The 13,285-nt window shown below is 33.5% G+C and overlaps 1 protein-coding gene across 1 annotated transcript; it reads right to left on the bottom strand.

Annotated features, from left to right (window-relative positions):
* Window positions 1-12,889: 12,889 nt before the first annotated feature.
* Window positions 12,890-13,255, bottom strand: LOC141452011 (uncharacterized). Its single transcript, XM_074123833.1, has one exon. It carries the CDS (start codon window positions 13,253-13,255, stop codon window positions 12,890-12,892), a length of 366 nt encoding a protein of 121 aa, XP_073979934.1.
* Between the last annotated feature and the right edge of the window lie 30 nt (window positions 13,256-13,285).

Consider the following 13,285-nt stretch of genomic DNA (forward strand, 5'->3'; position numbering starts at 1 on the left):
TCTACAAAAGGGGCAACAGCCCTTGGTACATAGCAATCAAGCCTAATTTATGATTCCCTGGACGCCTTGGCATACAATATAGCTGGTCTTAAAGGAAAACAACACGATTCGGAATTTATTAAATATCTAAATCAATTCGATATTATCATTTTATTGGAGACGAGGAGTTTGTCAGTGACTGTGCAGGTGTACACTTCGTCTCTGTAATTTTCTTGTTTTTTCTATGGTTTATGGTGAGTGACATTTGTGAAAATTAGCAGAAATTGAGATTATTGTGTGGGTAATAGTTTTGTGAATTTTCAGAACAATTTACCGAGTAATTTTCTAATTATTTTAGTGTAAAATAACTTAGAATATAGAGAAAGAGTGCTTTATTTCAAATTAGTCGGATTGTTGAACTTTTGTCTGTTTGTATATTTATCAAGATGCCGAATACAAACGAAAACATAGAGTCAGGTGGGAGTAGCTCCAGTGTGCCTAAAATAAGTAGTGGGGATTACAATGATAATCTTCTAACTAGCATGTTTGATATGATGCAAAATATTACTGCTGAAATTAAAACAATGAGAAAAGATTTGGAAGCACTAAGAGAAGATAACAAACGTATTTCTCTTTCTATTTCGTCTCAGGAAAAGTACTTTAAGAAAAATTGTAGAGAACTGAAAAATGAAATATTTAATTTGAGGCAAGAAATGATTAATGATAAAAATGAAATTTTGGCCCTAAAGCAGACAACCAAACAAAATTTAATAAAAATTTCAAATTTTCCTGTTAGTGAAAATGAAGATCTTTTTACTATTTTTGAGAAAGTTTGTAAATACATTAAGTTTAGCGTAAATATAGTGTTCATAGAAGATTGTTACAGACTGAGTTCTAAGAATAGTGTGTACACCCCTTTAATTATAGTGAAATTCCTTAGAAATAAAGATAAAATGTCTTTTCTAAAGATTCTAAGAGAGAATAAAGTAAGGTTAACTTCTCAAATGATTGAAGAAACTTTACCGAACACACAAATCTACATATCGGAATATTTAATACCGGAAATGGCAGCTATCTTCAGAGAGGCTCGAAACATGAAGAAGAGCAATCTGCTAAAATTTGTTTGGGTAAGGAATGGCAAAATATTTGTTAAAATATCTGAATCATCTCGCCCATTGCTGATAACAAGTAAAGAGGATTTAAGTAATATTACCAAGCCTAAAAGAGACGTACGAGGATTATTAGGGGATGAAGCAGAGTTAGATGAATCCGATGCGACTGATATCTCCGAAAGCAGTACACAAAGTAAGAGGAAGAGGACTCAGAAGATTCCAAGAACTTCAAAAATTGGCGAATTTTTTCGCCCCCACAAAAAAGCAGAGAAGTAGTTCTATACTTAATCAAAATTTTTCTTATTGTGAAATTAATACTAACAATAATGTCCACAATTTAGATATTAGCTACAATTATGAAAAATTAAATGTCGTTTTTCAGAATGTTCGCGGTTTTTCTTCATTATTTGATTTAGATAAAAATTCACAAGCTTGTATTTCTCAAATAGATATCCTCTGTTTAACTGAAACTTGGCTCATATCTAGTAAATTCAAATTGCCCAGTTTTTTGGAAAATTTTGAATGCTATCTCTCAGAGGCAGTGAAAGAAAAGGCATTAGGGCGCCCTAGTGGCGGACTAATGATTCTGATTAATAAACATTGCAGTTATGTTACGAGCTTAATATATAAAGATAACACTATTATTGTTCTTAGTATTAAAACTCCAGATTGTAGCATTATATTAGGGTTGATTTATTGGAGGCCTTCTATTCAGTTTGACTGTTATCACTCTACTCTGTCGGAAATTATTGAAGACTTAATAGTCAGATTTTCTGAACTGCCAATTATATTGGGGGGTGATTACAACTCCAGAATTGGGACATTAAATAACCTAGATGCTGATATTTTTCAAAACGTACCTCTATTGCCAACCCGTGATTCCTTGGACTCAACTGTGAATAATCGAGGAAAATTGTTGGTGGAGTTAATGGAGGAAAATGGAATGTTTGTCCTGAATGGGCGTCTGCCGACAGATTTTCCTGCACAATTCACTTTCCTCTCTAAACAGGGTCCAAGTATCATCGACTTGATATGGTGCAATCTTAATTCAGTTAATATTATCTCAAGCTTTGAAGTAAAAAATTTAAACCTTTTAAGCGATCATTTCGCATGTTCACTGAAATTAAATGTACTTCACAAACTAAGTCCTCAAACAAGATGTACTCCATTGGTGTATCAAACAAAATTCATTTGGAATGACAATTTAAAAGAGGAATTCACTAATACAATTGTAAGCTCCACTCATTTGTATTTTAATAGTAATAACTGTGAAGAACTATATCAGAACCTGAACTCTGCTATTGTGGAAACTGCTTTATCTTTAAAAATGATTAGATTTCAAAAAACTAATACAGCTATAAATGTTAATTATAAAGAAAATAAATGGTTTGACGGTGAATGCTATGAAGCTAAACGCGCTTTCAATTATTATTATAGGGCATGGCGCAAAAATAGAACTAACAGGAGTGCTCTAGAGTTATTCCTTGTCCAAAGAAATGTGTACAGAAATTTAATTAAAAATAAGAAAAGGCAGTTCAAGAAGTCATATATAGATAGTCTGACGGCAGCGCGAAACTCAAAAGAGTTTTGGTCAATTATTAAATGTTTAGCACCTTTCAGGAACGCAACTCCGGTCCTACAACTTGAAAAATGGCATGAATTTTATTCTGATTTTTATCGGCCAAGAGAAATCACGGGGAACTTAGAGTTATGTTGCAGTAACAGCGAACTAGAGCAGGAAATAACTTTGGGTGAACTTCAACGGGTTCTGTCCCGCTGTAAGGCTAACAAAGCTCCCGGCAGGGACTTGATTCCTTACAAATTTTATGGCAATCTCCCTCCTGCTTGGCAACATTATGTTCTGAATATGTTCAATTTGATAATAAGAACTCAGAAAATACCAGAGAGTTGGGCTCAAATTGATTTGAAAATGTTGTACAAGAAGGGCGACGCCTCTGATCCTCGCAATTATAGGGGGATAGCATTATTAAACAGTCTTCCAAAGTTGTTTACCTCAATATTGCAAAACAGATTGAATACCTGGATTGAATACAACTCAATATTAGGCGAGGAACAGAATGGTTTCCGACCAAAAAGAGGTTGCATCGACAATTTGTTTGTTCTCACTTCAATTACTTCTCTCAGACTAATAAATAATAAACCGTTTTTTGCAATATTTGTAGATTTCCGGAAGGCTTTTGACCTAATATCTCATAAAACCTTATGGCTTAAATTAATAAAATTGGGAATTGGTTCAAATACAACTAAAATTATTAAGAGTTTATACGATAATGCTAAACTTTGCGTAGCCACCAATCTTGGAAGTACGGCTGATTTTGATGTAACTTCTGGTGTCCTTCAGGGAGAACCACTATCACCGTTATTATTTAATTTATTCATTAGTGATTTTGTTCAGTTTTTTGAATCTCATGATGCCTCTTTTTTCCAAATTAATAAAAATAATCGCTTGCTCCTTCTGTCTTATGCGGACGATATCGTGTTATTCGCGAGTGCCTTACCAGATGTAATTGAAAAACTCTCAATTCTAGAAAAATATTGTAATGAAAATTCCCTTTATGTTAATTCTTCTAAAACTAAAATTGTCTATTTCTCTAAAAGTACCCGCCCGATGAAGTTTCGGGGAGAGTTTCTTGCTGGTGAACCGATAGAGATAGTAAATTCAGTGAATTACTTGGGATTGCCATTAAGTGCAACGGGTAAGTTTTTTCAAGCTTGTAAGTATTTCACCGCAAAAGGTAACTTGGCAATAACCCGTGTACACAAACTTTTGATAAAATCCCGTACCCCAGACACAAAAGTTAGAGATAAATTATTGCACGCTTTAATTAGGTCTACTTTGTTATATGCCGGAGAATTGTGGGCATTTAACTACTTTGATGAAATTGAGAAAGTACAGCTGAAATTTATTAAACAAATTTATAATGTCAGTAAATTTACGCCAAATAGTATTGTGCGTCTGGAATATGGACTTGTCCCTTTAAAAGTTAGAATATTTAAAAGTATGGTTACCCTTGCAGTAAATATACTTGGGATGCCCCCAACACGATTGCCTCGTATCTGCTTTGACGCTCTTCTCGCTAGGGAAACTCTTCCGTTTAATAAAATTCAATACAACTGGGTCACCCAGTTTAAATCAATTTTAAGTTCCATAGGGGCTTTAGATTTCATGCAGGGAGATCCCGTTATTCTTAAATCTCAAATTAAAAATTTAGAAAAACAACTTTGGAATGACTGTTTAAGTAGAGATATCGCCTATGTAATTGACCGGTGTAAGTATAATATTTTGTACCGTCACATAAGTAGTCTGGGCAGCAATGAACTGCATCTATCTTGGCTTATTTCCATCAAAAAAATTCGCTTATTATCCCAGCTTAGATTAGCTAACCTCAATAAAACAAAAATCTATTTCAACTCTTGTACTTATGTCTTTGATAGCTCCAATATATGTACTCTATGTAAAAATAACGTTTCAGACACCTTGCTCCACTTCCTTTTCTCCTGCCAGGTCTTTCAGTCATTCCGAACACATAAATTAAATAACTATATTGCAACAGCTTTACCTGAACCAGAAAACTATGTAAACCTATTTTCCATTAACTCTGTAAATCAAATCAATGCTATATGTGATTACGTTAAATTATCTTTACAAATAAGAAGCTTTTTACTTAATGAGTGGTAACTTCTTAAAAAGCTAAGAAAGCTATTGAAAGTTAAGGTCTGATTTAAGACAGAAAGGAAAAGAAAAGCTCTTGGGATGTTCATATAATTTTGTTTTTACGAATTTAAATTTATTTTTTTGCGTATTTATATCTACCATTTATGTATCATTGTATCGATTTATTGTATTTATGTATCAATGTCAAACTCCATGCTAAGGGGATAAGCCCCAAAAGCAGTATGAAATAAATAAATAAAAATAAATAAAATTTTATTGGAGACGTTTATTGAGGAACATGAAATGGGTTTACCTTTAACATTATTCAAGGACTTCAGCTTAGTGTGTATCCCGGCTACAAGGAAGAAAACGAAGGGGAGAGCATTAGGAGGAAGATATTCGGTGTCAGACATGGTAAAAATGATTTAATTAATTTTGTAACATTTTTCACCGGTATGTGTTAAAGATAAAATTTAAATTTGAAGATCCTATTATGTTGTACCGGTTTATATTAGCTGTAACTTTTGGGATAAAGATTTTAACGATCTGTGCAATTTTGTATTGGAGCACCATAATCTTAAATTCATCATAGTTGGTGACTTTAACTGTAGAATCAGTAATTTACAGAATATTTTAACAAAAAATTACCCAGTCTGTCAGTCAATTCAAAATTTTAACAGAAACTCTAAAGACATGTATTTAAATGTAGAAGGTAAACAATTTTTAGAATTTTTAAACGATTTTGATCTGATTGTTCTAAACGGTTGTACTAAAGGTGATATTATGGGGGAATTTACATATTTAAGAACTAACGCCAGCTCTATTATTGATTTTAGTTGTGTCAGCCGGGATGCGGTTAACTTCATTAAAGACTTTAAAGTCGACCCAAAGAGTTTTCCTGATCATTTGCCAATCGTAACTAGTGTGTATATTAAAAAAATAAAAAATATAGATTTATTGCCTTTATACCCAAAATTGAATTGGAGTATTATAAAAGATAAAAAATGTTATCAGGAAAAGTTAAATATTTTAATTAACAACATAAAATCTGAAAATCCGGAGGTAGATTTAATTTGTGGGGTTATTAAAACCGCCGCTGGCTATAATCCTAATCCAAAAAATAACTCAAAGTACAAACAAAAGTGGTTTGATCGGGAATGCTATGAGGCGCGTGCAGAAAGGTTTTTATATTTTAATCGGTTCAGGAAATGGAATAAAGAAGAAAATAAATTAATATATTTAAAATGTAATAAGAACTTTAAAGATTTGTGTGAAAAGAAAAAAACAGAATATAATAACTACATAATAAATCAAATTAATAATACAAAAAATAGTAAAGAATTTTGGGATGCGGTAAATTCGTTTAAAAGAAAAAGTTTTCTGTGCTCATCAGAAATAGAACCTGATGAATGGAGAGAGTACTTTAAGAGCATTTTTAACTCCCCATTAACAGCTGGTAGGATGCACTATGCTGAACCATACATAGAAAACGACATCTTGGATAAACCCTTTCAGATGGATGAGCTATTATTAGTGTTGGCCAAAGCAAAAAATGGCAAGGCTCTTGGAAATGATAGGATTACGTCCGAATTTTTCAAAAATGCGTCGCAATCTTTTTTTGATTTACTTCTAAATATTTTTAATAATGTTTTTAATACGGCACAAATACCTCAATCGTTTAAGGAATCCATAATCTTTCCCCTCCATAAAAAAGGCAATAAAAATATAATTAGCAATTACAGACCAATTTCGTTTAATAACTCTATAGGAAAAATATATTGTGGTTTGTTGTTGGAACGGTTGACTGAATGGTCGGAGAGTGTTCTAAAGGAGTATCAAAGTGGTTTCAGAAAGCATTTCTCTACAATGGATAATATATTTAATTTAGTGAATATAGTTAAAATCAAACTGAGTTCTAAAAGAAGCAAGGTGTACGCCTTTTTTGTTGATTTCTCATCCGCGTTCGATACCATAGATAGGTATTCTTTAATTTATAAACTAACGCAGCTTGGAATCTCCACAAAAATGTTAAATTCAATAAAAGGCCTTTTTAGTGGAACTAGTGGGGCAGTTTGGTGCAAAGAAGGTTTAACGGGTTATTTCAGTACGGGAATGGGCATTAAGCAGGGCTGCTTATTGAGTCCGCTATTGTTCTCGTCATTTATGAATGATATTGATGAGTATTTGGAGGGTGGGGGTGTACATATTTGTAATAGGAGAGTGAAAATATTAACATATGCGGATGACATTGTGTTATTGGCCTCAGAACCGTATACTTTGCAACGTATGATTGATTCTTTGCGGAAATATGTTGATACCTGGAACCTGACAATTAACCCACAGAAATCAAAAATTGTTATATTCACTAATGGAGGAAAGAGATCAAAGAAAGAAAAATGGTTTTATAAAAATGAGCAAATAGAAATTGTTGATAAATATAAGTATTTGGGAATACTTTTAACTCCGAAACTATCCTTTGCAGAAAATCATAAAGAAAAACTTAAAAAATCAAAATGTGGTCTAAACTCAGTATGGTGTCAACTACTGGAAAGTAACACGGTGTCATTTGGTGCGAAGTTGAGAGTGTTCAATAGTGTAAGACGTTCAATTTTGTGCTATGGAGCGCAGGTTTGGGGAGACGGATGGTATGAGGATGTGGAAAAGTTGTTTAGATATTTTGTTAAAAGACTATTTAGGCTGCCCAATTATGCTCGAACTTCATTCATTCATATTGAGACCGGTATCGGGCCGACACAACTATATACAATGAAACTGCACCATGAGTATATTATAAAAGTGTTAAATATGCCCGACTCAAGGTTGCCAAAAGTATTAGCATTAGAAATTATTAAAAGAAACATGTCCTGGTTTCGTGAAATTAATGATTACATTTTGAAATTTAGTTTGGAACTCCCAATAAATGTTCATAATATTCACCTGTGGGACAAAAAGTTATTGTCAATTAGAGAAAAACTTAGTGAACATTATAATAATACATTTATGGATGAAATTAAGAATTCAAATAATTATATGTTGGGTAGGGAATTATGTTATAATTTGGCACAAAATAATTATTTATACAATGCTCTGCCTCTCTCTAGTAAAAGATTAATATTTAAGCTTAGGAGTGAACTTTTACATTTAAGTTATAAACCTTTTATTTACAATGAATCTGAAGAAGTCATTTTTGTCCGGCCCGTTTTGTAATTTGAAAGAAAGAGAAGATCTTTATCATTTCCTCCTTGTGTGCCCTAGATATTATGATATAAGGATCAAAATATTTGAAACGTCCAGAATAAGTAAAGATAATATGTTGGCATTCTTAAATGGAAAAAAACTGGTTTTTATTAGTAAACTATTGTAAAATGGCTTACGACCTTATGTGGCAACACTGTTTGAGTGAGTGTGTACGAGGGACTTACTGTGTGTAATATGGCGAAGAATGTTAAAAGGATATTATATATTGTGTATTTTTTTGTGTTTTGATTTAACTGTGTGTGTAATAAAGGTAAAATAAAGCTCCGGGCGCTAATGACCTCAGCTGTTGATGCGCCAAAAAAAAAAAAAATAAATAAATAAAAATAAAAAAAATAAAGGTTGTCGTTCGATCTTTCTTGCGTTTTCCTTTTGTTCCCAGAAAGAAGGAGACAACAAATTTCAGAAGTGGGATAGGGATCTAGATTTATGTAGATTTAGATATAAAGACAAATTGTGTAAAAGGATTGAAAGACTGTGTGTAATTGTGACGCTTAAGTAGAGTTAAGTTTATTTAGAAGTTAAATATAAATTTTAAGTTGTTTTCTTTGTTCGTTTATATCTTTTGGACAATATACTGTAAGTAATTTTTAATAACTTTTATTTCTGTGCTGACGAAATTGTTTCATTTTATTTACAAGACAATGGAAAAGATTATTTGTTGAAAAAAAATATATCAGAATCTCCTACAAAAACGATCAAGATCATTCATAAATTAATTTTTAGTCGAGAGGGAGATAAAGAGATTAAGGAAATTTGAAGGGTTCAAGTTAGAGCCAGGATCCGAAATGTTTAATAGTAAAATTAGGGAAATTGTCCTGGGATTCGAAGAAAGTGAGTTAATCGCGGTTTGCAAGTTTCTTAGATTAGATATTGGAGGTTCAGTGCAAGAGAAAGCTAGACAGATTTGTTATAGTTTAAATGATTTAGGGTCTTTTTCAGACTCGGATGAAGATGACTCTTGTTGTGACTTGGTTATCAGACAATAGGTATATGCTACAATTTATATACTACACAGACTTCTCATTATAGCTTTTATTTTTGACTCACATATTAGACGCCATCCTCCATATTCTTCCTTACATATCACTCAGTATCGATAATACATATTTATTACAATCGATTATACAACAACTCTGATGATCAAAATTCTGAGGAGGATACATACGATATCGAAACCCCACTAAATCAAGCGACAGCAGAGGTAAAGGTTGGTGAGAATTCTATTCTTTTAAGAATGCTAGCGCAAAATGAAGCGTTGATCAGAAGTTTAAGCATGAACAAAACAAAAGAATTTAAGATAATTCCAGACTTTAAGAATAATATCACAAAGTTTAATGGTAAAGTTCCACGGCATGAGGCAGAATCATGGTTAGAGGCCTTGAATATCATCGCTAAACTACACGTATGGCCTGATGAGTTTAAATTGGAGGCGGCGAGAGCAAGTATGGCCGGACCGGCTAAAGATTGGTTTCAATCAAAGAGTGTTCGAACCTGGAATGATTTTCAAAGTAAATTTAAAAGAACTTATGTAGGTGAGATTGATGCGGGAACTAAATGGAGAGAAATGGCAGGAAAAGGTAAGATTGTGTAAAGAGTTGAAATTACCCTTTAAGGAGATCAAGTTACAAGTTATTGAAGGACTGTGGTCTAAAGAGCTTAGTGACCATCTATTAAGTATCACACATCACGACGAAGACGAATTAAGGGACTCTATTGAGGAATATGAGAGAGTTAACGAAGCCCGTTTGCAGAGAATTAGAAAGAATTGGGGCACACTGAAGTGCTCACGAAGACCCAACCACGATATAGAGGACCGATGGTTGTTACTGCTGCACGTGGAGGAGATTCGTACACGGTGACGGACCTAGAGGGTAAAGAGGGACGACAGTTTGCCACCTCAGTCCACGCCAGCGACATGAAAATTTGGAAACCCGGGAGAGACGGACAAGATGATGTGGAAGGCCAAATAAACACAGAAGAGGAACAAGAAGAAGAAGTGGTCGATGCACAGGAAGAGGGCTTCAGATCATCACCCTTAAATGTGCACAAACGAAAGAGAAGGGCACCCGCTTACTTCCAGGACTACGACTTAAATTGAGGCCAATTTAGAACGTAGGATGGCCGAATATGTGGCAACACTGTTTGAGAGAGTGTGTACGAGGGACTTACTGTGTGTAATATGGCGTAGAATGTTAAAAGGATATTATATATTGTGTATTTTTTTGTGTTTTGATTTAACTGTGTGTGTAATAAAGGTTGTCGTTCGATCTTTCTTGCGTTTTCCTTTTGTTCCCAGAAAGAAGGAGACAACACTTAGAAATAATTTATTAAATATATAACAGTAATATTACTTATCAATTATTTACTTATATTCTATCATTAATTTATAAAGTATTACTTTTCAATTATATTACTTATTAATTATCTACATCAAAGAGGTATAAAATATTTTTAGTTTTTATTTATTTTCTTTTTGTTTTCTTTTTTTTTAATCTTATTTCTATTATTATTATTATATTGCATTTATGTTTTATGATATGTTTTGGTTTGTTAAGGTAAATTGATAAGACTCCTCAGACGGCTTAGGCCATTGAGTCTGTCTTATGCACTTGTTTAAGTAGTTTTGTAATATTGTGGAAATTATTAATAAAGACTTATCTATCTATCTACTAAAAGAGAAGTACAATTAATATAATAAAACCGAAAAAATTCTCGTAAAAAAAAAATCTTACAGTTTAGGTGGCTCATGGTGTAGATGTTGTGGCAAAACTGAACTGGAATTATTTAACCCCTACATATATATATTAAATGTTTAGGCTGTCATAAATTTCGTCCACAGAACTGGTGGTGGTGGTGGTAGTGGCAGTGGTAACTTGTGTACTCTGCTTGTACCATAATTTCTTGACAAGTCCATGTATATCATTTATGATATTATCTCGTTCATTACATTCAATATCGAATAATGATAATGGATTGTTTGGAGTGCCAACGGAGGATTCTAGAAATTCATTGTATATATAGAAAAGATCGTTTGCTTTAAAATATAAACAATCATCTATACCTTTAAAAGCGGTGGCAACGTTACGTGGTATTCCGGGGAAAACATTTGATATATCTCCCATATAATCACCCTTCAAATCATCACATTCGTTTATTTCATTTACAAAAAAACTATCATATATAACATACGTTTTTCCCTTATTCGCATTAATTACCGCATTTACATTACCATCTCTTAGCAAAGAATGATAACTAGGTCGTGATTTTAAACGTAATACCATATGATCTAAAAGGTAAACCAACGGTTTGCGATTAAAACTGTATCATTGTTAGGACGTTGGTAAATGGCAGAAACTTTGACAAAATTTTTAGGTAGAAAATCTAACCATCTCATTATGGATAATGTCGTGTAAAGTCTCTAATATTTCTTAAATTCTTCTGCAGAGGTATACTCCATACTAATCGTCTGTAGAAGAAATAAATTCGTTTATTTATTACCAGAAAATTGTCAATTACATTTTTAAATTGACAAATATCGGCTAGTAGCGGTTGAAAAGGAGGTATTGGTTTAGGCGTCGTCGTCGTCGTCGTCGTCATCGTCGTCGTCGTAGGTTTTGTAACAGTCATCTTCTTCTTCTTCTCTCCATACAACAATTGTATAGCATCAATTTCTGGAGTTTGAAGATCAATGTCGTCAATGTGTTTGATAACATCTGGGAAATAATAGTGCATTATGGAATTCTTATGCAATGTATGTTGTAAGCCTAAAGCGTGTCCAATCTCATGAATCAAAACTGAGTATAAGGATAGCTCGTCATCAGCAGGTATCATCAGGGCACCATTCCAATGTTCATTTTCATCTACATGAATCTCCACTTGTTCTCGATCTTCACTGGGAAACTCAGCGTGTGCTAAGACACCGCCAAGTCCATCAAAATCTTTAAAACAAAAATTCCATCTATTTGTAGTGCAAAGATGTTTCCTACTGGCAAAGGAAATTGTAATGTTTGGTTTATGTTAGTCCAGAATGTTTTGACCAGAGAGAAAAGGCTTTCTCTGCTACTACAAAATATTTAACTGGATAAATTGTCCAAGTTAAATTTTGTCCACCCCATTTATATTTACTACTATCGGCCATGAAGGGGGTGAAATTATCTTCAACACCGCATCTAGATCTATTCATAAAACGTATTGTTTCTTCATTCTCCTGCCCATCTGCCGGTAGAGAGTGTATAGTCTGGAATAGTTTTAAAGCGCTGCTAGCCGCTGTTAAAGAACTATCATCTTGATTCAAATAACCATATATTTGTAGATAATTAATCGTAGAGTTGTAGGATAATGCGTAAGGTAAACAAACCAGAATTAAGTACCTTATCATGTTGACCATATGCTGCATAGTTTACAAATGAATGAGGAAACACACAAGAATCAATCAATATAAATAGAAGACAATTAAGAGAGGAAAAAAAAAATATTTATTTAACCATACAAAGTGTTTAATGCTTGCGAAATTTCATGATCTAACATAGCTGCGTAACTACAAATGCATGTATCAGGCCCCTCTTCACAATCTTCATTTGCCCAGCCACAATTCGTGTAGTGACCTCCATCAGATGTACTCCTTTGTTTACATTCCTTGGCTATTTTTTCCAGGTCTTTAATGGCTGTCTCAACTTTCACAAGTAAAGCAGCCTTATCGAAATCTCCAAGATTTACTTTGATGCTGTCTAAATCCTGTCTGAATCGACCGTATAAGGGGTGTGAGAGTATACTCTCCAAGTGTTCCATGATGTTGTTAGCTGTACGAAAGGTAACGAGAAAATGAAGGGGAAAATCTAGTATTAGTTGACTAAATCCTTTGCATTTATCCAAGATGGTTTGGGGAACCCCCACCTTTCACGCACACCTTATCATGTTTTCTACGCAATATCCTCTCCACAAGATATACATCTTTGAATTTAGTTTTCTGTAATTCCTGCGAATAAAATGCTCCTTGTATAGGTTGTTTGGACATATCTTCTAAAAGATAAGTATAAGGTATTGTCCTGCGTACAGCTACAACCTTAAATATTTCAGCTGACCAATTTGGTGTAAAACCTCTGGAGAATACGGTTCTATTTTTGGAAATGTGAACATAATCTCCTTGCTTAAAACGTGGTTCACCTCTTTGCCTCCTCTTCATCATCAATATCTGATGCGCGTTACTCTGATTCACTTCTGAAGGTTTCATTCCTATGGTACGGTGAACTGTATTGTTAAA

Source organism: Rhodnius prolixus, unplaced genomic scaffold, assembly GCF_049639745.1.
Source record: "Rhodnius prolixus isolate KJV_2025 unplaced genomic scaffold, Rpr scaffold_26, whole genome shotgun sequence".
NCBI classification, from domain to species: Eukaryota; Metazoa; Arthropoda; class Insecta; order Hemiptera; family Reduviidae; genus Rhodnius; species Rhodnius prolixus.